The sequence below is a fragment of the Meleagris gallopavo genome, chromosome 2 (genome assembly GCF_905368555.1).
Source record: "Meleagris gallopavo chromosome 2, MGAL_WU_HG_1.1, whole genome shotgun sequence".
Taxonomy (NCBI): Eukaryota; Metazoa; Chordata; class Aves; order Galliformes; family Phasianidae; genus Meleagris; species Meleagris gallopavo.
The window spans coordinates 51,045,048-51,067,643 of record NC_139405.1 but is presented as its reverse complement, the minus strand read 5'-3'; the positions used below and the strand labels follow the sequence as shown (position 1 = coordinate 51,067,643).

Genomic DNA, 22,596 nt, shown 5'->3' with positions numbered 1-22,596 from the left:
GATTTCTGAAGTAATGAGCACTTTGGAGGCAGGCTCCCATCAATCTCCAGGCTAATGCTTGCCACAAATCCCACTCAGTGACAATCTCCAGGTTCAAGTACACATTTGTTTTAAAAATCTGGCCATGAAAATATCATTCCAGACTAAAAGACAGGGCAGCTTTTTAAACTTCCAGTGTCAGTCATCCTGAAAAGGAAACCCAGACGCTTTCAAGCATTAGCTGTGTCTAGGGACATATTTAAGGAAAAGGAAAACGTCTCTCTATAAGCCAGATTGTCATCTAGTGCTCTGACAGTTAATTCCCATCACAATTAGTGATAAACAGCTATTTCTCACTATAATCAGAGCAATCAAATCTTCCTCTTAGTAAGCTAGAGCAAGGTACTGGCCCAAAAGCAGTTCTGACAACCTGATGAGGCACATGGAAGAATATAGTAACTGCGCTGTTGACTACATACTATGGACAAAGCTGACCAGCATTCAACATGAACTACTCTTAGAACAATTAGGGCATTGTTATTTTCAAATTCTGGTTTAAAATAGTAAAGGTGCGAGGAAATAAGCAAGAAGACAGTCCTGAAAATCAAGTCACAGAGACTATAAAGCATAATTCCTTGTAATATCTAGTAAAAAAAAAAAAAAAAAAAAAAGAACATATTCAGATCTAGTATTCATCAGGTACTTGCCCAGAAAGAAAATAAAATATATTTTCTTCCTGCTCAGGAAATCAGTAGTTTAACAACAAAATAAAAACAAAATGCATGTCTTTTACCTTGAAAGCTCTGTTGAGCACCTCCTCTCCTCCTCTGCTTCCCAACAAATTAACAATCACTTGTTTTCCATACTGCTCCTTCAGAAGCATCATATGCCTACAGCAAAAGTAACCATAACAAAAAATAAAAACAAAACCATGTAATACTGCCTACTACCTTTTTTCCAAAACACAGAAGTAGAGAGCACTGGTACTTCCATTTAACATGCTTCAGCCATGGCAGCTACAGACATCGTCCTCAGCTTCCTTGAAATCAAATATTGATGTGCAAGTTGTGCAAGTATGAAATTAAAGAACACATTATTTTGTACTGAACATAAAAAGCAGGCCCCAGATCTTTTGTTAGCTTTGGTATTGTCCAAAGTGTGTTCCCATCTCTTGGCTCTCAGCCTAGAAGCTGCACAGAAGAGATGATCAGGAAGGAAAACATACTACGCTTCAGCAGGAATTGCCCAGCATTGCTGAGCCAACATTCAGTGGCAACAACGGGATATAGGATTCCAGGACCAAAGTCAGAGAGGCATGAACACATCATAGGTGATGAGTTCAAACATCTCTGAGCTGCTGCAACCCACAGCTTACTTAAAATTAAGCAGGAAGGTTAGTAAATATAAGTACTGCTACACTGGATAAGACCAAAAGCCCTTATAGCAAAATAGCCTGGTCCAGACTCTTCATGAGAAACATAAACAGAACAAATATAAAGTGGTATTTCATCTGGCACATATTGCCAACCTCTCAAAGCCTGACATTTAGGGAATCTAAAGTCAAGAGCCATTAGCCAGATACAGAGGCACCCATTCTCCCTTAATACATTCTTTTCCAGTTGGCATACATGTGTTACAAGAGCTGTGCTGGCTTATGAAGAAACAATTAGAACTTTAGCCATCTTATATCAAGTACTACCACCACCACAACAATACTTAAGAGGAAGCTGAATAGAAATAGACAGGAAAAATAACCACACAAATGGAACGCTGTTACTTGCTTCAAAGCAACATGCAATGACAAAGTGTCAAAAAATCAAAATGTCAAATATTCATTTTATTGCATGCATCTTTAAAATCTATAACCAGAGTTAAGCCACACAGAAAACCGTGGCAATGGAGAAATGAAAAACTTAGCATCATATGTTTCAAGAAACATGACTAGATATACTTTCTGGCATTATTTGTACTTCCAATTCTGCAGCCAGTTCTCTGTACACCAACTCTTTCCGTACATTTTCACCCATCTGATTCCAGCACCAAGCTCCTGCTTCTCCAGCAACATTATTTTCAAAGAACAAAACTGCTGAAACACAAGTCACCTGCTATGAGAAGAGCTCCCCAACAATTTGTCAGAGAAAGGGGATAGAAAAAGATCCACTAACAAGATAACCATTTGCTTCTCACAGTGTCTTCTCAAAGCATTAACCTATCACACTGGAAAATCTAACAAGCTAAACTCTCTAGCACACTCAGAAACTCTAGCATGTTGTTACGTCCGAGCGCCTGCTTCCATGTATGCTCTTTGTCCATTTGCTGGCACAGGCTGCCCACAGAGGTTGTGGATGTCCCATCCTTTGAGGTGTTCAAGATGGACTGAATGGGGCCCTGGGCAACTGGTCTAGTATTAACTGGGGAGGTTGGTGGCCCTGCCTTGTGGCAGGGGGGGTTGGAGATTCATGATCCTTGAGGTCCCTTCCAATCCAGGCCATTCTGTGATTCTATGATTTCATGATTTCCAAAAGGCTGTCTTTAGCAGCTCTGCAAAAAGAGAGATCCTGAACTTCACCTAACCTCGAAGCTTTTCTGTGCACAAGGAAAAGAAGGAACAGTGCAAGTTCATGTTTCTTACAAGAGATTAATTTTCACCAGTTGCAATCAGAGAGAACAGATTCCCTGAGCAAAAAGATGTTACAGAGTAGTTCCTTACTGAGGTACTCCCAATTTGTTGTGCAGAATAGGAGGATGCTAAAAAAGTTTTCTTACATGAATTCTCTCTGCTATGGAATGCAGAACTCTATGACAAAGACTCAGGAAAAGTAGTGAAGCAAATTAACATGGCACCAGAGGACAGCAAGACCATGAGTCTCAAACACATCTGAATTCAGTGGCATTTAGGAGTCTTAACAGGCTTTCAGAACCTGGGCTAAGTCCGTTTGGAGCAGGGACTGCTATGGTACATAGACCCTTCAGATTCCAGGTTCTGCTTGGGGTTTTTCAGTAGAGCAAAACTATTAACAGTTCCTAAGATCACGTTTGCTAACAGTTACAGTAAATGAAGCCATGGAATTAAGATATTTTACATAAAACCACCTTTTAGCTTGGACATAAGATCTGATTTGCCAAAACCAAAGCAAATCAGAAATGAATCACATGATATGGCACATAACAAATTAAAAATTTCCTACCAACCAAATACTTCATGTAATGTTTTCACTGATGTCCATGGGACATCACATTCAGACATTCACAGAAATCATGCTGAGAGAGACTTTTTTATGATTTATAGATGCCATGTTAAGTCTTGATGGCTTAAAAAAGTTTACCAGCCAGCCTTTGAGTAACATAAAAGAGCATCAGCACAACAGCACCATACAATACCAGCTGTGACAGAATAAGATGCTATTATTTTAGTATAGCAGTGCAACACTGAGAAAAGCAAATCCAGAATGGTTAGGAAGCAGTGTTAAATTTTTAATTGTCTGAGTTACAGAGGTAAAGAACACATGGGTACTGTAAAGTCAGGTTTATTTAAATGTTACAAGAGGATACACAGGCCTTTCTTTGGCATATCACTCAGCTTTTCCAGAATCAACCTAGGAGACCAAATGATTTCAATTACTAATATAAATACAGAGGAACATTCATGAGAATAAGTGAATAAAGTAAACACACAATGATCCTGCAACACCTGGGGGACTGGCAACCTCATAGAAGGGGTGTTTTACATCTCTAATGATTCACTGGGAATGCATAAAGTTGTGGAATCTCAGATAAATGCCAGGCTGCTATGTTACTGCCGAAGTTGAATGAAGCTTACCTGTCAAAAGCAGGAGCATTAGCTTCTAGACCCCTGTTAAGCCTTAGATGATAAGAACCCACCTAAAATAAAATATTGGAAAGAAAAAAAGAAATTATCTGTAAATCACTAGATGTCTCCCTCTTTCCTTAAGAGAAAAGCATCTCTTTAACAGCATCGGATACCCCTAACAGTCTTCACACACCCACATACATAATTTCCTTAAAACAAAAGCCACAGCTTTTATCACACAATTAGAGATGAAAAGATTATTATTAAGCAAAGGGATATCTTCTACATATCTTTTTGTAACCAAATAAATCATCGCTTCTCCTTGCCAATTTTCTCTAGCAGATATCCCACACTGCATCATATGAATATGCTGTGTGTCCAGCACTTTTCCTGCCCTTCATCCCTCAGAAAAGGCTGCAGTTATGCTAGCTCCATGGACTAGGGAGGGACTTTTGATAAGGGCATGTAGTGACAGGACAAGGAGAAATGGCTTTAAACTAGGAGAGGATAGATTTAGACTAGATACTAGGAAGAAACTCTTTACTGTGAGGATGGTGAGACACTGGAACTGGTTGTCTGGAGAGGTTGTGGAAGCATTCAAGCCCAGAGTGGATGGGGTTTCGGGAAACCTGGTCTAGATGGCAACCTGATCCCTCCCTATAGCAGAGGGGTTGGAACTAGATTATCTTAAGGGTCCCTTCCAACCCAAACTATCCTATGATTCTATGAAATATGATGGATCAAATCCTGTGCCATAAATCTACACTGCTAATTATTTATAAGATCATATATTGCTGTCTGTACATCATCACCTTCTGTTATTTCCCTAATAATGTTGATTTATGCAAGCCTTTCCAACACCAGTGCCAGCATTCATGTCCAAGGAATAAGAGTAATGAGTATTCACCAACAGGTGAATTCCTTCTGAATGGTACTTAGGTGCTAGATCTAGAGATAAAGATGTATCAAATGATTATTAAAGAATCTTAAAAAAAAAAAAAAAATTACGTAACATCTCTCCACTAACACATTAGAATGAATGTGCATAGTCAGACTAGTTGCTTATCCCTCTGCTCTGAGAGGAATGGTAGGATGATTCTTTCTCAAGCTTCTAACAGTACATAAATTATAACACATATGTAACCTACTAGGCTTCACGCATTAATCTCCTAATGAAATCCTACATCTTTGCCTTGCAGAAGGTCAGGTCAGATAATTGCTACTGTTTGACTGAAACCTAGTAAACAGGCTAAACATTATACGTTGAAGGTAAAGTGCTCTTACAGAGCTGCTGTTATCCCTAGATACTCCAGTTTTATCCAGAAGGTCAGTATAATCAGAATGCCCCTGATAACCAGACAGCTCAGAACGAAAGGTTATTCCAAAATAAATACAAAGTGTTATAACGATATTGCTGCAACCTTCAGCTTAGGACATCAGGACATAATCCCTTACAAAAACTTTCCAGCAAGGCACATGAACATGTGAAAATGCTGAACCTCAGTGACTGTATCTGTTTGCCTGTTGCGTTGTTTGGTTGGTTTTCCCTTTTATCTAAATACAATTTCCTATCAAGCAAACCTAAAAAGAAATAGCTCAGCATTTTCATAGAATGAGCTCCGTATCACAATAAAAAAGAAAAAATTACAAAACTAAATATTTAGAAGTAGAAAGAGAAGTAAGATAGGCTTTTCGATTTATTTGTTTACCTGAAGCCCCGGTTGCTCCCAAAACAGTGGAACAGAACCTCTGATCTGCACAAAGGAAGAGACATCGTCGTCCAAGTAAATTGTCTGCAAAAATAAAACAAATGGAAGGAGGTCTCCAGTTAGAGCTATCCATCTGTGACTCCTTCATCAAATGTGTTTGAGACCTGAACACAAAGGGTGAAAAAAGTAAACAGCGTATCTCACCGTATCCCCTTACTGCTCAGCCACTTTTCCATGGTCTCACAGGCAGTGGAACAAAGTACAACGTATTTGCTTTCATGTACTCACAGCAGATTCAATTCATTACTCACCAGAAATAAGAGAGAATTTAAAACAGTACCACTGGTAAGGCAGAAGGAATCTTTCATCCACGACAAAGATGGATTTGATCTACTGGTGCGGAAACTCAGGAAGACCAGGACATGCTCTCCCTCTGTCTCTCTCACAAAATTTAACTGCAAAATGTCATTGCTCCTTGTGACTGATGATGAGTAATGTCAGGTGTGGGACAGGCTTATCCCATGCTTTATTTACTATTTCTTATTTCACTGCATGTCATGCTTTGTCAATGTTCAAATAAATCTCAGTGGAACCAGCAACTTTGCCACTCCCATTCCAGGACAAAGTGAACAGCGCGTTATCTATTTCTCTTCAAGAGGGTTTATAGCCAGAGGCTCCAAACTCTCCATTGCATTCCCAGACCGAACCTCAAACTCCTGCTGCGTATTTGTTATGATCACCGCTACCAAACTGATTTCTAATCAGATTCACTTGAAATACAAAGACTGATTTCCCCAGTTAGCTTCCTCCTCCACCAGCTTCGAGGCAAAGCTCACATTATACATTAACTTAGCACAGAAGGTGCTATCTTCAGACAGGGTATGGCCACAGAGCAACTGTGTGAAACCCAGCTCTCTCTCCAGCCTATACTTAGCAGCGGAATCCTGGCTGTTTTCCACGTGTGACACATGATACACATCTCTGTTATCTCATGCATCACAACGAGCCTTTTGCAGCCCTGCAGAGGAATGGTATCCACACAGGTCACTCAGGTAGCTGCTTCTCTAACTGCATCGTATCATTTAGCGCAACTGCTGCCAGCTGGCTGCTAGCCCCCAAAATAGAAAAGAGCATGAAAATGAATTACCGTACCACTTTAATGTGGCTTTTTGCTTTTGGATTTGCCACTAGATGTTCCAGTTGGGTGGAATCAGGTGGAGCACCTTACCTGAACCTCAACCTTGCCACCAATGCACAGTTTTTAGTTCCACGTGTGAAAAGAAGCATACATCAGAGAGGCAGGTATTTCCATATTTTGTCATCAGTTTTATTTAGGTATCTTTTACAATATTTTTGTAGTACCCTCAAAATTATCCCTATTTCGCTAAGATGAAAGATTTAAGCAGCCAAGGACGCAATGTCCATGTTTGAATGATAGCTAGCTCTGACACACAGCAAAATGGTATGCTTTTAGTCTTAAACCACTAAATTAAGTCCCTTTCATGTTGCATCTCACCCTAGTACCACTCCAGGAAGAAAGGGCAGGTACTTCATATTAGAATGTTGCTGATTGAAGCTCTTTGCAAGGTCTACCTCAACTTCAGAAAACATGCACTTCCAGTGAAGTTTTCTAAATGTTGCCCATAACTGAGTGCAAGAACTAATTACCATAGCAACACATTTATGTACCTTTCTTTACAATTCAGTGCTCAGAAGAAATCACAGAAACAAAGAACCAGCTTCAAAGGAGTCCAGCTCCTAGCTCCACAATAATCCCACAGTTGGACTGCAGGAAGAGTGAGCAGGCCCACCTTCTTCCTCTTCATTTTCTGAGTCAGGCTGTCAAAGATGAGTCAGAGACTTCTAAACACCCAATCATCTTTTTGCACGCAACCAAGAACCCAGAGGATCCAGACTAAAGTAAGTAAATTTGTATTGCTTCACTGACAGACTCGGTATTATTCTGATTCATACTAACCAAGGATTCCTGAATCTATGAAAAAAAGAGTCAAGACTGGATCACTCCAAAATTTGACAAGAACAATCAGTGATGAGATGAGCTGAAATAAAACATTAACATTTGGTGACAATGATTACAGATAAAGCTTCACATAAAGTACAATTTGGCTACTCAAACAACTTAATGCAGAGGACCCGTTTTCCTGCAATCTTCTGGAGCATCCCTATTTCCATAACAGAAAACTTCACAGTTGCAAGTATCTCTTTGGTCAGCTCTTTTTAAAACATCTCAGCTGCAAATTCTCTAGACTCACTGATGAGAAATAATAATAATTCTAACTTTAATAGCTGCAGTTTAACATCTTCCTGAGCTACAGTTTAAATAGCAAGTATTCCACCACAGTTTATAGACCCTGAGCGTACAACCTTCCTTCTTTATGCCAAATACAGTAGAAAAATACTGACCAAGCATTTCCGCCTTTCTGCACTGACAGAATTTTTATTCTGCTCATATTTCCATTTACCAGTATTGTAAGAGTTAACAGATGTTTGCTTATATTATTATTTACATTTTCTGTTCACTGTTGCCTCCTCTATTTTCTGCTCTATTAAGCTGTCATTTGGAGAACTGAAACAAAAAAACATGTTCAAAAAACTATTTGTGGATCACTCCTGTCATCAAACACGATGCCCATAGCCTGGTGTGATGATCCTTTGTCAGGATGAGGACAAATATTGAACTCGCCTATGATGATAAGGCATTTTAAACAAATTGGTATTTTTATGCACATTGTCACATAGCTTTCAGAAATTCAAATGAGGTTTTTGAATTGGGACCATGGCCTCTTCAGTACAGATCACCCACAAGAAAGTTCTCCACATTAGCACGTTTCTTTTTGCTTTTTAGTTACAGGGCTTGGCATTCTGTTCTCTCGAGCAATTCTGTGGTTTTTCACAATCCTCTCAGCTCATTCTCGTGACCCAGATGAATCTAAAATTATTTTCTTCAAAGCTGCCAGTGAATTGGAAAAAGACCTCATATTTTTTTTAATGAATGAGAGGGTAACTCCCAGTTACTGACAGTCATTCCTTCCTAAACAGACTGTAACAAATTTACTAGGCATTACAACCAAGTAAATCTTCTCTAAATTTCAGCAGTATTCATTGCCCTTCATTATTCACCACTATGACCCATGATCTTGACATTCCCTTCTCCTATGCACATCCCTTGACCTTAAAGATAACAGTGGCAAGAACCTTCCTACCAGCAGACCTCCTAAGTGAGCAGCTTCAAAGACAGAGACTAAGAAGACTTCCCAGATCAGAAATGAATGTGATCTTAACACCTATACACACTACAATAAGACACATTACTTAACCTTACTTAAGTAAGCATTGGTGAAATTACAATTGTAAATTCTTAAAATTACAATTACAAACAAAAAACTCTAACTTTGCTGCTTATGCAATTCCAGCATTTAGTAATGGATAGGTACAGAATTTCTTTTCTCATATTCTTTCAAGTCTGGATCATTTTTTGTCCACAGTGTGATGTTTTCTACAAGCACATATCTGTCTTGCTTTGTCATTCTGGTTTTGACTTGGTTGACCTGTGCCCTAGTAGACCCATTTCTCTTCTTCTAAGGCAGTGCACAAAAGATGACCAGTACAAGATAAAAGGCTGTTCCTTTTTAAACAGTGGTTTATTTCCAGAATTTACCTGTTCTCTGTTTAACTCATGGACAAGAAAAACATCCAAGAAGACCACAAAGACCACATGTTCCTCTAACCATGCAACAAGTATCAGCCACGTTTTGGATAATGCTTTGCTGTTAGGGTTGATATGTGCTGCTAATGCTATGATGACTTTGTCTTCGGGCTTCAGAGAACTAACCTGTTGAGGAGCCTTACCTCCATAACGACAACATTGTAGTTGACTACTTGTCCCAAGGAGAACATTCATTCCTATCAAATTTTCAAAACACTCAAGGATGACTGCTTGATTCTCAAAAGGCCTGGCCCATAAAACAATCCAAACTATTTAGCTGAATGGATTCTGAGATATATTTTCAAGTTTCCAATCAGACAACATAATAGCAACTGGATACTTAAACTACATGGAGAACCTTTTTGCTTTGTTAATAAATACATCTCCTGTCCTCTGACATCTGGTGTCAGAAATTGTCGTGTGTTTATTTTGACTCCTGCTTAGTTTCCTTTTGTGGTTACCTTCTCCAACTCTGGGATCAAGGGTGATAGTGCTGAGAGCTCAAGAGGGCAACAGTCTCATGCTTTCTCTTCGGTTGCATACAGCCAGACCTTGGCCCTCCAATCCAAGGACCTCTCTTGGTACACAGCAAAAGTTGGTGTACAGGTACTGCTTATTGGCTTTGAGCAAGAAACAAGCCCTACTTCAACTAGCTGGTGTTCTAATCCCAGCATGCTTCTTCCATTTATCACTTAGTGAATAATTTATTCACTAAACTCTATCTCCTGCTCAGCTTCATTAGAAGGAAATAATTATCCAGTCACAACTTCCAATGATAAAATTAATCACATACTCAAGAAACTCACACACAGTTCATGATTAAATGGATACCAATGTGGCTTTTTTCTGTGATCTCCATCTCTGTCACACCACTCACAAAAAGCACAGATAACAGATGGTCTAAACCTACCTCTCCAGGACTCCTTTTAACTCAGACCAACAGGACGCAATAATATACTTGCCAAAATAATCCTCTCTGTCCTGCCTGTGGCCACAATAGGACTGTATCCAGAAAATAAATTAACCACATGATTGCATCCATTCCTAGCCTGGAGATCTATCCAACATGCCCAGGAGATATTGTGAAATAGGGATCATTTTTCTTCATCGGTGTCCAATATTTTTTCTTAAACTGGAATAAAGGGAACATCAATCCAAATTCATGGCATTTCCTTCTAATGCCTTGTCAAGGTTTCCATATTAGACACTTCTCTGAACAGTTCCATGAAAGGGAAAACAATTGAAACCATTTGTTAATCTTTGGTAAATCAGAGTTGTTCCCCTAAATTATACACTAAGACATTAGGAGTTTACCTTCAATCTGTGGAGAATATTTGGGGCAGAAGCTGAGATGTAAGCAGTGATGAGCACACAAACTAAGTGAGGAAAACATGCTTTCTTCTCAATGTTATCAGCAGAGAAGAATTAAAAGAATGTGATACAGCCTCAGCTTCAGCAGATTGCTAGGCCAGGTAGAAAGGGTGATGAGGAAGGAGAAAAGCAAACAAAGCAAACTTTGCTCTCAGCAGGTACCTATCAAACAGATATGAACAAAGTGAAAATGTATCATTTAAACTATCACTGGAAAATTGACTGATTTTAAAACTTTACTTGAGGATTAATTGCAACTCTGCAATTAGAAAGGGTATGCCAATATATTAAAAAAAAAAAAAAAAAAACCCTAGCAGCAAATTTGGAAGTACACATTAGAGAGATTTCAAAAAAGCCCTCATTTTTCTCTCTTTTGTGTTTTATTTTTGCTTGCCAATTCTATTTTCTCATTTTTTCCTTTATAAAGATGCAAGCCAAATTATCAAATACCCAAAAGACCTACTGGTAGAGGACTTTTTGTTGATTCTTGGTTTGTTTCTTTGTTGTTGTTGGTTTTTTTTTTTTTTTTTTTTTTGTGCATGCGTGTGTGTGTGTTTTTGAAAAGTAAAAGTAAATGAGATATTTAACTTTTCCCCACTTCTTCTCAAACACTGTGAGTCACAGCAGTTCAGTGAGCCCACAAAAATGACTCATTGCAGAGCTAAAATGCCACAAGGCTAGCACAGTGGGAGACACAAGCATACCATCCATGCATAAAAGAGCTGCCTGGAGATAAAACTAAATGTTTCTCCCTCTTCTGAAAACAGAAAAATGTTAGAAGCAATTCCTATTAAGGGGGAAAAAGTCCTGGCTTTTCAAAATCCTAGGGTGCTACTTATCCATGAAAGCACAGAGCAAGCATGCCATTATTCCGTAAAGGCTGCAGCACATGGAAACAAAATGTTATTCAGCCAAGATATTACCTCACAGGAGATTAGTCAGTAGTCTACTATGAAAGTGAGAGAGAGTTTTTTCTTGGACTCTTCCTTCCTAACAGTAAGTGGATGCCAGCTTGAACTGGATCTCAGGAATCTCAGTGGTTAGCCCAGTTTTGATTTTTAGGATGCTCATTTTGTAGAACTAGTGTTTATCACCATTAGCAACAGTAAACTTCTTTTCTTCTTTAAAAAAAAACCATAATCCTTTAAAATTACAAGTCCCTGTTATAATTTTCAACCTACTTGAGCCTTTTGCCCTGCATCTATTTTACTCTTGCTCTTTTGCTTAACCAATCGCAAAACTATCAAAAACCTTCAGTCCTCCCACTTCACAGCAACCCCTGGCTAACTGCAACAAAGCACAGCAGCTCCTGCAAAGAACTTGCCCTGGCCCAAGCCAAGGGAAGCATTAGTAACCAACTGCTGTTTTGCAGTTCACCAGGAGCCAATCCCCAGGCTTTCTGCTGAGATGCAAAGGCAATCTTATTTTTCATGCTAATAATTTGCAACAAAATCTACTCCAAACATATAATTAAATAGAAGAGTAACTTTTGACCCAATCAGTGAGCAGAATAGCAGAAGTATTCCCTATAATTAGACAACTGTTAATGGTAGTGCCATGAATGTGAGACCAATTTGAAAGAAAGCTGACAACCCTCTAACATTTCCTTTGCATATCAGCAAGAGAACACTCTTCAAATCCCGAGTAACATACTTTGCATGAATGCTCACGAGAAGGCACTCAACTAAAAGAGTAGACCAAGTTATTACATAAAATGACATGTCCCTTTTTCTTTTTTCAAGTCCTAGAGGAAAATTCTACTTTTTGGTGAGCAGACCTATCTGCATTACTCGATGCACTGACAAGCTTTCTAGAAAGTTGTACATGCTGCAGGATCTGACTTGCAGTTTCTTTGAATCAGAGGTACAAAAGAGAGTTACTAGCAGAGGATTCACAGGCTGAATTCAGAGGTCCAAGTACTGCAGTAGAAGGCCAAATTGGACTGGGTCCTGGGCAGTCTGATCTAGTGCATCAGAAGGCTGGGACTGGATGATCTTTAAGGTTCCTTCCAATCCAAGCCATTCTGTGATTCTACAATCCAATAAGCATAACTTAGAATCACAGAACAGTTTGGATTGGAAAGGACCTTAAAGTTCCAACCCCACTGCCACGGAAGGGATATTCCACTAGATCAGGTTGCACACAGCCCCATCCAACCAGACTTTGAACACTTCTAGGGATGGGGAATTCACAGATCCTCTGGACAACCTGTTTCAGTGCCTCACATGCTTTGAGCAAATAATTTTTTCCTTACATCTAATCTGATCTTTTTCAGTTTAAAGCCATTATCCTACAGGCTCTGATAAAGCTTTCTAGTAAGCCCCCTTTAAGTAGTGAAAGGCTGCACAACCAGCACAGTCAGCTTCAGGCTGAGCAATCCCAAGTCTCAGTTTGTCTACACAGCAGATGTGCTTCAGCCCTCTAGGCCAGGCTACTGAAAAATGCGGGCAAATTAGGAAAAAAAAGAGATATAAGCAAAGAGCCATCCACATCCCAAATAAGAACTTTGACCACTGAGCAGAAAGTTATGCGTGTAATATTGTGCACGTTATGAGAATTTCAGGGGGATTAAACATCACAGGAAGATCAGGTAATACCAGCCTGTGACTCCTCCAGGCTCTTCAGCTAAGCAATGCAGTACTGTCACATCTAAGGTAGCTCTACATGTGTGAAGTACACTTAAGCAGAATCAGGGGAATCTTAAAGCTGTAACATCAAGGCAACATCTTAAAGGATTGCTGGATTTTAAGCAAACAGGAGACAGAATGTATGCCTACATCATGCAGTGGGGTAACAGAATTGACGGAACTGAGTAGGCTGCAACACTCACACAATGCCAATGTCACGAGGAAATACAGTGTTCAAGAATATATACTTGTGAGGTGGGACACCATCTTGAGTAGTCAAGCATAGTCTTACAGCTACAAATCTTCTGGAAAAGGCGAAGGCAAAGCTAGAAACTCAACTATGTCATGCAGAGGGGTGTTACCAGTCTTCCCTTCTGAACATCATCTAAGTAATCTATTGTCATTGTACCTGAATATACATATAGAGATGCATATGTACATACAGATAAACATACTACGCTACATACATTGTTTTGCAAAGATGTCCAAAGGACACTGAAAACAAGTAAGTTTTATGAATGGATCCTTGTTCTTTGTGAGAACTACTACCAACCCGTATATCTATTCCACTTACAGAGACATCCATTTCTGTATTTTAAGTATGATATTTCTGACTCCTAGTAATTTCAGTTTTGATTCAAAAAGGAAAGCACTCATTTCAGCTGGTAAAGATTTCAGATTCTTCAGGGTCCAATGTTTTTTCTTCATTTTCAAAGTAGCAAGTACAGTAAAACCAACAGGGTGTTATTTTGCTTTGCTGTGTCAATCAAATGAGCCTGTTGAATGCACTTCACTGGTGTATTTCCTCTCAGCATCAGCTGGAAATAAGTTTCTATTACATAGTTACAAAAGCTGTATTATCTCTCTCACTGGAGAGAAAGCCCCATAAAGCAAAGGGGTAAGTAAAGTCTCTTCCAAAATGAGTTGCACTGGAATTTGCCTAGCTGTGAGAAGATTGTGTTTTTGCTTTGTTTTCTTTACTAGTCAAAGATGACTTTACTACTAGTGACCACAGCTCCTTTGCTGGGCAGTTTCCTTCTGACTAGTATGACATATTTGAGCAGTAGGAGTTCCTCTTCACCATAGTACAGCAATCATCATAATACCTACCCTTTTATAAATGTCCTCACTGTGAGCAAGGCATAAGCTCTGTGAGGCAGGAAATCAGTAATTCACCTTCACTTAAAGTTGAAAAACTTACTGCAGAAAGAGATGACAGCAGCAATTCAAAGCAAGTAGGAGTAACTTTACATGCCAATACACACAGTCATAGAAATTTATTTTCTCCTATTCTCCTATTTCTAGGAGTCTTCGTCAAGAGCCAGAAGCAAACATCAGCTGAAAATCACTTGCAGCATCCCTAACAGAATCCTTTTACTTCAGTGTAGTACTATTTATGCCACTATAGTGCAGGAGACTTTCAATGGCTGTTCCAGTAAACCTGGTAGTGTGGACTACCAGAGATACTTTAAAAGAGTGAAAGAAAGAGAGAAGGAGAGAAAGAAGGAAGGAAGGAGAGAAGGAGGGAAGAAGGGAGGGAGGAAGGAAGGGAGGAAGGAACGTATACAGACTTTTGCTTTATAATAACTCTTTCAAAGTAGTTTTATCAAACATTATCTAGTATGGTAATTATGATGACTTTAAGATTACTTTAAAATGTATGCAGAATGCATTAAGAAAATATTTATTCTGGAATAGATTTTAAAACATCCTTTTGTTTAATACTTGTACACAGGCCTCATGACTAATGCTAAGTAAGCTGCATGCAATTAAATACCTTCTTGTTAAACATGCTGGTTTCACACAAATTAGCACACAGAGCTCTCTGTGTTGTTCAAAAACTAATGTCTATACTTCATCACAATATCAAATGGCCATGACTTTCACATTCAGGAAAAAAATAAATAAATCAAAAGTATGGAAAAACCAGAAATAAAAAAAAAAAAAAAAAGATTGTAAAGAAATGTTTAACGGGTAAGAAAGAATAAATAGATCTGTCATGGACTAATATTTTAAATATTCATTGAAAAAAAACTTGCAGAACTCCTTTAATTCTTGAAAACTCTGCCCCAGTTATACCAGCCAACTGAATTATTCAAGGCTATCGGATACATTCACTTACCTGCTCTGTCTCAACAAAGTTAGACACGTGTCCATCATCATTGACCCCTCGAATGTGAAACCGGGCACCAGCTCGCTCACAGCTGATCCGAGAGATAAGGCAGGCTTTTGCCTTCTTGTGAGAAGCATAAACAGTGCGAATGTCCACTACACCACAGATCACTTTCAGCAACCAGTCAGAGCAGTTCACCTGGTAGTGTTTGAAGGGAACATGCAGTAGCTGGTTCCTGCAAAGTTCAACAACATACATAACTGTTACTCAATAAAGTAAGGCAGGCATGGATGCCATCGCTCAACAATCACTAATTTAAGCAATTTATATTTTGTGACCTCTTTTCTGTTGCAGTTTCACCTTCTCTGAAATGAGGAAATATCAGGAGGAAATCCTTGTGTACTAACATGGTAAAAAAAAGCATCTCAGATTTTAATAGTACACTACTGTCACACACACTCTGCCCCTCTAGCTTATAAATTCAGGTGCAAATGTTGCTTCTTCTAGCTCAAGAAATGCATAAATACTGAGCAGTCTTTTTCTTAAATTACAGTGCTGTTAAACTAATTACTTTTTGAACAGTGCTGCCTAGACCTTAACAAACACTACAGGATGAAGGTCCATTTTAAAACCCATCAAGACTTTCAGGAAAACTCCAAGCAGAAACTGGACCTGTAAGTCAATGGAGATGTCCAAAAAGTGCTATTAAAATTTAGAAGATTGGGTGTTTTAACCTTCAATTTATTTTAAGACCAACAACCCAAGAAACCTATCATGCCTGGTTAACAGTGATGCTAGTCTCCTCTATTGTGACCTTTCCCTCATTCCATTTTTCAAAATGTGACTTTCATCACAGATGAAGGCAGAGAAAATCCCTCATATGATCATTTATTGCTCCACAGCAGATCTCTTCAAGAATTACTACACCTACAGAAAAACCCTGAAGGATTATATTTCTGGAGCACAACATCTCTCTGAAAAGGTGCAAGTCAATCTTACATTTTTAAACTGATATGTAACTGAAAAAACTCTAAAACAACTTGTGGTATATCCCTTCCACCTTCTTTTCCTAGCTCTACTCAAAGAGGAAGTTTGAGTGAGGGCTCAGGCAAATTCCAGTACTTTTTTTGTTGTTGCTGCAGTTCAATTAACAAATGAGTTGCATTGCTTATAATTAGACTTGTCTGAAGCTTTTTTAATATTTCCCATATCACATAAATGCCTCAAGGTAAATTTTCTTTGGAGCATCTTTTTGTGCTAAATGTGATGTTGTCACCATTCATCTCTGTTCTACATTGGAACCCCTTCATGAACTACCACTGGATTAGCCAGAAACAGAAAAGAATATTCAGAAGGTTCAAACACTTATTTTTCAAGAGCTTCAAAAGATGATACAGGTAAAAAGGGTTACTTTAAAAGTTTATATATTTTTTTTATATTGTTATTTATTTATTTATTTATTTTAATGAGGAGATACTGCCACCTTCGGAGTTTCCACACTGGAACACACCTCACTTGTATCATGTATCAGACTTGACATGCTTGGAAAGCTTTTTGAGCTTTTCTGATTTTGCATGATCAGGAAAATCGAAAGCAAGTTTTACATACCTCCCTTCTGAGTGAAAATGGCAACTCTAAACTGTATAATTTGAAATAACATCATAGCTAGAAAGAGTAGTCAGCCTGAATGAACTGTTCTCTTGTGTTTATCAGCCATTATGAATTGTTTTGCCTATTTTATATTCACTTACTTCAAGCCACAAGACGTACTGAGGCCACAACCTCATTTATCTCCAGTACAACTATGTTTCCTATATATATTTCTATTTAAAACAAAACCCAAAATCATAAACAAACACTGCCAGAACTTGTAAAAAAAGTCTGTCTTTATGGTGAACCCACCCAACTGATATAAAACCCAACACTTGTGTTTTCCTTTCCACTCAATTGATATTTTCAACAAGAAATACTTGTACTTTGCTTTATAGGCACAGTAAGGATTGCAGAGCAATAGATCACTGGAGTCTCCTTCTGTGCAACATTTATGCTGAGATGCAAACATATTAATATTGATGTTTTCAACACAAAAACTAGGGCACTTATTTAAGGATTAAACTACAGTCTCTAAACTCATACATTTTTAAGATGTATACGATTTGTCAGCACAGATGACGTGATTTATGAAAAGTTCAAGTGGAGGTTACTGTCAGACAACTGTTAAAGTAAGTTATTACTGCAGGGGAAACTATTCATAACTTGCAGAGGAGGATTTCTGTAGTGTGAACAATAAACCTTATTTCTGCTGTGTTTTTAAGACATTTCCAGTTATTAGAATTGCATTTCACTATCAGATTAATTTTAATTAAATGAAAGTTACTTTCTTGACCCTGCTTTACAATGAATTCACTAAGGCCACAAGTCATGTAAAAGGATATGACAATGAAAGGTGGCACATCTGGAACACACGTGTTCCTTTGTCACTGAGGATGTTTGACCTGTAACATACAGATGGGGCTGACAGAAGACTTGGGTACAAACATGCAGTACTAACCAGAAGAACGAGTTACCAGATTCATAGTGGTTATCACCCTGCTTCTGAACTCGCACAGTCAGGTCAAAGTTTGAGCCTGCATTAGGCCAGGAGAAATAGAACATCCCAGAGTTCAGTATTTTCCTCAAGGCAGTTACACGCTCCTCTTCCTTTGTTTCTTCCTGGAGAGGACAGAAATCTGTTGCAGTAATTTTGTAAACTTCAGCGTCCAGGATTTTTCCCACCGACGTACAGCCCGTCACCAGGACCAGAAAGTGCAGCCGAGCGTTACCTAGAAGGCGATAGTTACAGAAGGGTTACAGGAGGACACAGCTATTTCATTTCCTTCTGTCATGTGTAATGCTGACACGGCTCCAGCAGAGGACAGCATCCTTGCTTCAGGAAAGAAAAGCAAACCACAAGCACATCATCCATGTCCATTTGCATTTCTGAGTTCCTTTTGACTGTAGGTGAGTGAGTAAAATTGCATAATAAACCTCAATATTTATACATATCCACCCTCTTCTGTACCAGATTACATTTCCCCCTTTTAGTTCATGAAGTGCAATGAGCTATCTGTCACATCACTACTCAAAAACAAGTTTCGTCCCCTGGAGAACATACATTTTTCACTGGATTTGATTCAAGGAAAGATAGAACACTGGTCATTTGTGAGATTAAGGACATTCTTTGCTGCAAGTTTTTGAAAAGAATTCAGAATTTTAAAGTTATCAAGCCTACAAAGGTTTCTGCTGAAGCTGGCTGTGTCCAACTGTTCAGGAAGATTCTGTATTACCAGTTCTCAAGATTTACTTCTTTTGGATCACAAAACAGAGTGTACACTATTGGATGACAACCTCAAATACTGTTAGAAACTATTCTATCTCTCACAGTTGTGGAGAGACTGAGACCATGAAGCAGCTGAATTCAAGGGGCCCGAAACTCAAGGATAAGTTTTGAAGCTCGAGAACAGCACCACTATCAGATCTTTAGTACATAGAACAATTTCAACCTTTCTAAAATGTTCACCCTCTCTAAAATGATAAAATAATTAAGCAGCAGTGTAACAATTGTTCTGAAAATGCTGGTTCTGCCTGGAAGAAACGGATTCACTTAAATTGGCCTCTTACGGAGGCAATGTCATCCTACTAAATCAGGTTAGTAAGAAAAGGCAGAAGAAAAGGTAAGCCAAGATTTACTGCTCTGCTAAAGCAGAAACAACAGCTGACCTGCCAATAGCCTGTCACTGGGCCCTATTTAGCTAAGAGTTTGGTGACAATCTGGTGCAGCAAGGTTTCAATCATCAAAAGTAAACACTTTTGAATCATAGAATAGTTCAGGTTGGAAAAGACCTTAAAGATCATCAAGTCCAACCACAACCAAACCATACTACCTTAACTCTAACAACCCTCTACTAAATCATGTTCCTGAGAACCACATCCAAACGGATTTTAAACACATCCAGGGATGGTGACTCAACCATCTCCCTGGGGAGCCTATTCCAGTGCTTAACAACCTTTTCTGTAAAGAAGTGTTTCCTGATATCCAACCTAAACTTACGCTGGCGCAACTTGAGGTCATTTCACCTTTCAGATATTGGAAAAGAGCAGCCTCCTTTTCTCCAGACTAAACAGCCCCAGTTCCTTCAGTCTCTCCTCATAGGGCACATTCTCCAAGCCCTTCACAAGCCTTGTTGCCCTTCTTTGGTCCTGCTCCAGCACCTCAATGTCCTTTCTGTACTGAGGTGCCCAAAATTGAACGCAGTACTTGAGGTGAAGCCTCACCAATGCCAAGTACAGAGGCAGGACTACTTCCCTAGTCCTGCTCACCACACCATTCCTGATACAAGCCAGGATGCCGTTGGCCCTCTTGGCAACTTGGGCACACTGCTGGTTCATATTCAGCTGACTGTCCAACAGTACACTAACGTCCCTTTCTGTCAGGTAGCTTTCCAGCCACTCCTCCCCAAGCCTGTAGAGTTGCCTGGGGTCATCATGACCACAATGCAGGACCCAACCAACTTTGCAGGACTGCTCTTCAACTGTCCACAGTGGCCCAGCATTCAGAAATGCAGACAAGTTCCCTTGCAACAACTAGCTTGTTCCTGAAATGTCAGCAGAGCCCTTGCTTTCAGATCACTGGTAAGCTACAAAAACTGGAGTTGGGGCTGGCTTTCAGCAGGACTACAGTATTTGTGTAGGCACAGGGGACTGAGATAGCAGGACAAGGTGGGAGATTGGATTTTATTCATTCTGCTGTGTTCTGCTGACTTCAATATTGCATAAAGGCCAGCGTAGGTGGTATTTATTAAAAAGAAAAACAAACAACTGTTCATCACATTTCTTTCTGTAACAAGGGTATGCTGTGTTCTCCTTCTTGAGTGTTCTACAGCACATTTTCTGCACTTTTCTAGACAACGCTGTAGTGGAGGACTACAAATACTTATAATTTGATAGTTTATTAATTCTTTGCACATGAATGTGCATAATTATAGAAGATCAAGAGTAGAAGATGACATCAGTTATCACCATGGTAGTTCATACCCAACTAAATTCTGCTTTGCAACCTCCAGAAGAACCAAGGGTCAGTTGTCTTGCAGGAAAGCTGATAGCTTCTGTGACTTTGGTAAAACCCTGCAAAGCTAAGCAGCTCAGAGTAAACTCAGTTCATGACAATTTGAAAGGAATGCATAGAAACACTGTTAATGTACGCCTTACTATCAATCAGTTTCAGAGATAGAAAATAATTAGTGACAGGCTCAGAGAGCTGGCTGTCTCAGATGCTGAGGCAAGGAGTACAAGCACCACCACAGTCTTCAGCAACCTTTTCCAGAGTGCCTGGGGCACTCTGCACTGTCCGGGTGAGAAAGATCCTTCCCTGTTGATGCCTGATGGATGTGCCACTCTTGCCTCAGTGCAATATCCTAATAACAGTGCTCACGCCTGTGCCCTGCCCTATCCTCACCCACAGAGATGTAGCCACAGGGCCCGGAGCAGCAAGAGGGCTCTGATCAACCCCTTACATTCCTAGAGCCTCACGCAACAAAATTAATGCTACCAAAAGACTATACAACTATTCACCTTTTAATTATGTCTCCGTAAAATCTAAGAAATTATTCACACTAAGCTATGCAGCTATACACAGCAGAACACACCTTTCTCCATGTTTCCCTCATTGACAGGAATATCAGTTTTTGTGTGGGAACTTCTTCTTTCAATACCAAATCTTTTTGCTCATGTTGCCTCTACCCTACGTCTCTCTCTTTTGATCCAGGCTGCTTACGATTTTAAATAAAATGATTACTACATTAATCAAGCTTGTGATGGAAATGATAACTGAGCTACCTGCACTTGATCTTTTAGTTAGGCATTTTCTCAGCTTGAAAATGCCAATTCAGAAGGAAAAAACGTAAGTGTTACATCTCCAAATAGTACCTCATTAGGCAGAAACCTAACATTACCAGCCACAGGACACTTCTGCTTGTTTGTCAGTCGCTGACTTAACCACTTAACACGGAAACAGATGTACCAAGCACAAACACACTGGTAGAAATTGCTTTGATTGCTTCCCTCAGGACAGATGCTGCTGTTACTGGTGCATGTAACTTTTATAAAAACTAAATTTTAAATTGACTTTCTCCATTTCTAAGACTTGCAGATGCTACATCCTTTGGTAACTGTTCATTTGGTGGAAGAAAAATAACATTTTTAGCTGACAGGAATTTACTCAGAGATTCTTTTAGTTCCTACGCAATTCATTTTTATTATCCAGCAATTCCTACAAAAGAATGTGAGAAGCTGCATTCCTGGCTTCCTAAACCCTCCCCCACAGAAAATCTCCTGCTCTCAACACAACTTAGAATTTCTGACAGTACAGACATTTGTGAGGCCACAGCATGAGAAAGAGAGAATTTTCTTGTAATGAAATTGTTTTTGCTGAGCTAACTATGAAAATACCACAATGCTAATGAAATCGAGAAAACTGAAACGCAGACATTCCTTAAAACAGCCATAACTACTTCATTAATTCCTGAAGCTTTAACTTTTCAAAACCACAGCTCATTATCATTTCCAATATTGTAATTATAGTAAAAATATTGTTACTTTTTAAGTTTGCAGTGAAACTGTTCCTATGCAAATAGCATCTAAAGTACCATGCTAGACCGGTCACCACAAAAATATATCATACAGTCCAGTCAAATCCACTTGGCAGCAGCATTATGAAGCACATTATGAGGCTACTGCCTTTGAAACAAGCTTAACAATGTTCAGAGTATTTATATTTGTTCTGATCAAAACATCTATAGCTAAATGGATTTAGAAAAACAAAAACAAAAACAAGCAACACCTAAAGTCAATAAATGAGCAGTCAAGCCTAAACCAAAGTTATGCCCTCTCTGGAGGTCCTCGCACATCTGGAATAGGAGACCAAACTCCAGTCTCGTTTCTTAAAATAGGAGTCCACAGCTGTTATCACCGAAAAAAAGTAACTAGTAGAGATACAATGGGAGGAAAATTACACCAGTTTGTCCTTGATGTCAATGTGCCCTGCAGTAACAGAAAGTATGCTGCATTCAGCTGGCAGCTGCAAAGCAAAGGATAAATGGGACCAGCACTAAGGCTGACTAAAAGCATCTCAGAAAACAGAAAAGTTCTTTCCTGTGGTGTGATCAGGGCTCCAGGTCTGGCACTCACCCTTCATTCTTGTCAACGGTTTACGGGCTGGTTCG

The 22,596-nt window shown here is 39.2% G+C and overlaps 1 protein-coding gene across 2 annotated transcripts in view; it reads right to left on the bottom strand.

Annotated features, from left to right (window-relative positions):
* The window catches only part of SYNJ2 (synaptojanin 2), a 66,319-nt gene that overhangs the window by 29,367 nt on the left and 14,356 nt on the right, over positions 1-22,596 (bottom strand). The window contains exons 3-7 of one of the 2 annotated variants that reach the window (XM_085217123.1): positions 17,889-18,159; positions 15,347-15,572; positions 5,500-5,583; positions 3,800-3,861; positions 773-869 (exon numbers count right to left, since the gene is read on the bottom strand). In XM_085217123.1, the coding sequence (XP_085073249.1) occupies positions 773-869; positions 3,800-3,861; positions 5,500-5,583; positions 15,347-15,572; positions 17,889-18,159 (740 nt within the window). The remainder of the gene's footprint in view (positions 1-772; positions 870-3,799; positions 3,862-5,499; positions 5,584-15,346; positions 15,573-17,888; positions 18,160-22,596) is intronic. The other variant, XM_085217124.1, reaches the window with a different exon arrangement.